The sequence below is a fragment of the Plasmodium fragile genome (genome assembly GCF_000956335.1).
Source record: "Plasmodium fragile strain nilgiri unplaced genomic scaffold supercont1.21, whole genome shotgun sequence".
Classification (NCBI taxonomy): domain Eukaryota; phylum Apicomplexa; class Aconoidasida; order Haemosporida; family Plasmodiidae; genus Plasmodium; species Plasmodium fragile.
The window spans coordinates 309,137-310,292 of NW_012192601.1; the positions used below are offsets into that span (position 1 = coordinate 309,137).

Consider the following 1,156-nt stretch of genomic DNA (forward strand, 5'->3'; position numbering starts at 1 on the left):
TTTCCCATTAAAAAAAAAAAAAAAAAAAAAAAAATTGATAAAACTAAAGTGCTGAAATGTCAGACACGAACAAAGTGTGCATTGTTCTAGTCCACAGTGGAGGAAAAATGCAGCTCATAAAAGAGTGGTTAAAAAAAGGCAACACGTCCACAAGGAGACAAGCCAATTCTTTTCGCCTCTCATTTAGTACTGTTTAAGTTCTTCACGTAGGCGGCGTGGTGCTTGCTGTAGTGGTATTTCACCGATTCTTCACTGAGGAAGGGAGACATACTTTGGGGGCTCTGAAAGGACGGTAATGGTTTGTATATGGGGGCGTGACGCTAGCGAGCACAACACGAGCAATATGAGCAAGTGAATATGCGCTAGCCTCCCTGGCCGCAACTGCAGTCACTCTTGCAGTGACTTTTTCATTCACTTGTGCTCGAGTGAGGATGCATGTATTACGAATGGAAGCTTCATTAAGGAGAAGGGTTTGGACTCCCACAGGGGTTTGACTCCCCAGCTGTCATAGAGCATGTCGTCCGTTTTGGATGCACACTTGGACTCATGTTTCACTTCAGATGGCCGACCGAAGAAGGACAGGTAGCCCAGCTTGCCGGTTCTTTTGAGTCCTCGAGCTACTGCGGTGGGGGGAAGCAAAGGGGAAGAGAGAAAAGGCGATAAAAGAGGTGATAAAAGAGGCGGTGAAGGGGGGCCATGCTTCACCAAGCACAACACATAAGTGCTGCCGCGCAATAACGTACACACACGGATTCGCGACTAATCGGTGATGACCAACGAGTGGCCTCGCTTAGAACCTCTCAATATCCCCTGTTCCAGAAGGAAAAAAAAACAAAAAAAAAAAAAAACTTTAAATTCAGCCATTTTCAAATCCTCATGAAGTACAGAGTTGTAATGCATAGCATTTTGTGAGAACGATCCTGTGGGATGAGAGGGGGGGGATGAACTAAAATTCACATCCGACGCAGAGAATAAGAAGAATATTTTTTTAAAAAAAATGTAGGTGAGGGTGTAGCGCCTTTCATCGTTGCATATTGTGTTTCTACTTGGTGTGGCAAAATTGTCAAACCATTTTGTATCCCCTCTAGGGATGATTAATTTCGGCCACCATTTTTTACACTCATTTTGCAAAGTCATGTTTTTTTTTTTTTTTTTT

General features: G+C 43.4%; 1 protein-coding gene across 1 annotated transcript in view; it reads right to left on the bottom strand.

Moving 5' to 3' along the window:
* AK88_02260 (uncharacterized protein) overlaps positions 1-1,137 on the bottom strand; it is a gene marked incomplete at both ends in the record, with an annotated part of 4,911 nt that extends 3,774 nt beyond the window's left edge. The window contains 5 exons of the mRNA XM_012479891.1: positions 191-281; positions 445-620; positions 798-810; positions 850-920; positions 1,047-1,137. Of these exons, the coding sequence (XP_012335314.1) occupies positions 191-281; positions 445-620; positions 798-810; positions 850-920; positions 1,047-1,137 (442 nt within the window). The remainder of the gene's footprint in view (positions 1-190; positions 282-444; positions 621-797; positions 811-849; positions 921-1,046) is intronic.
* Positions 1,138-1,156: the final 19 nt, after the last annotated feature.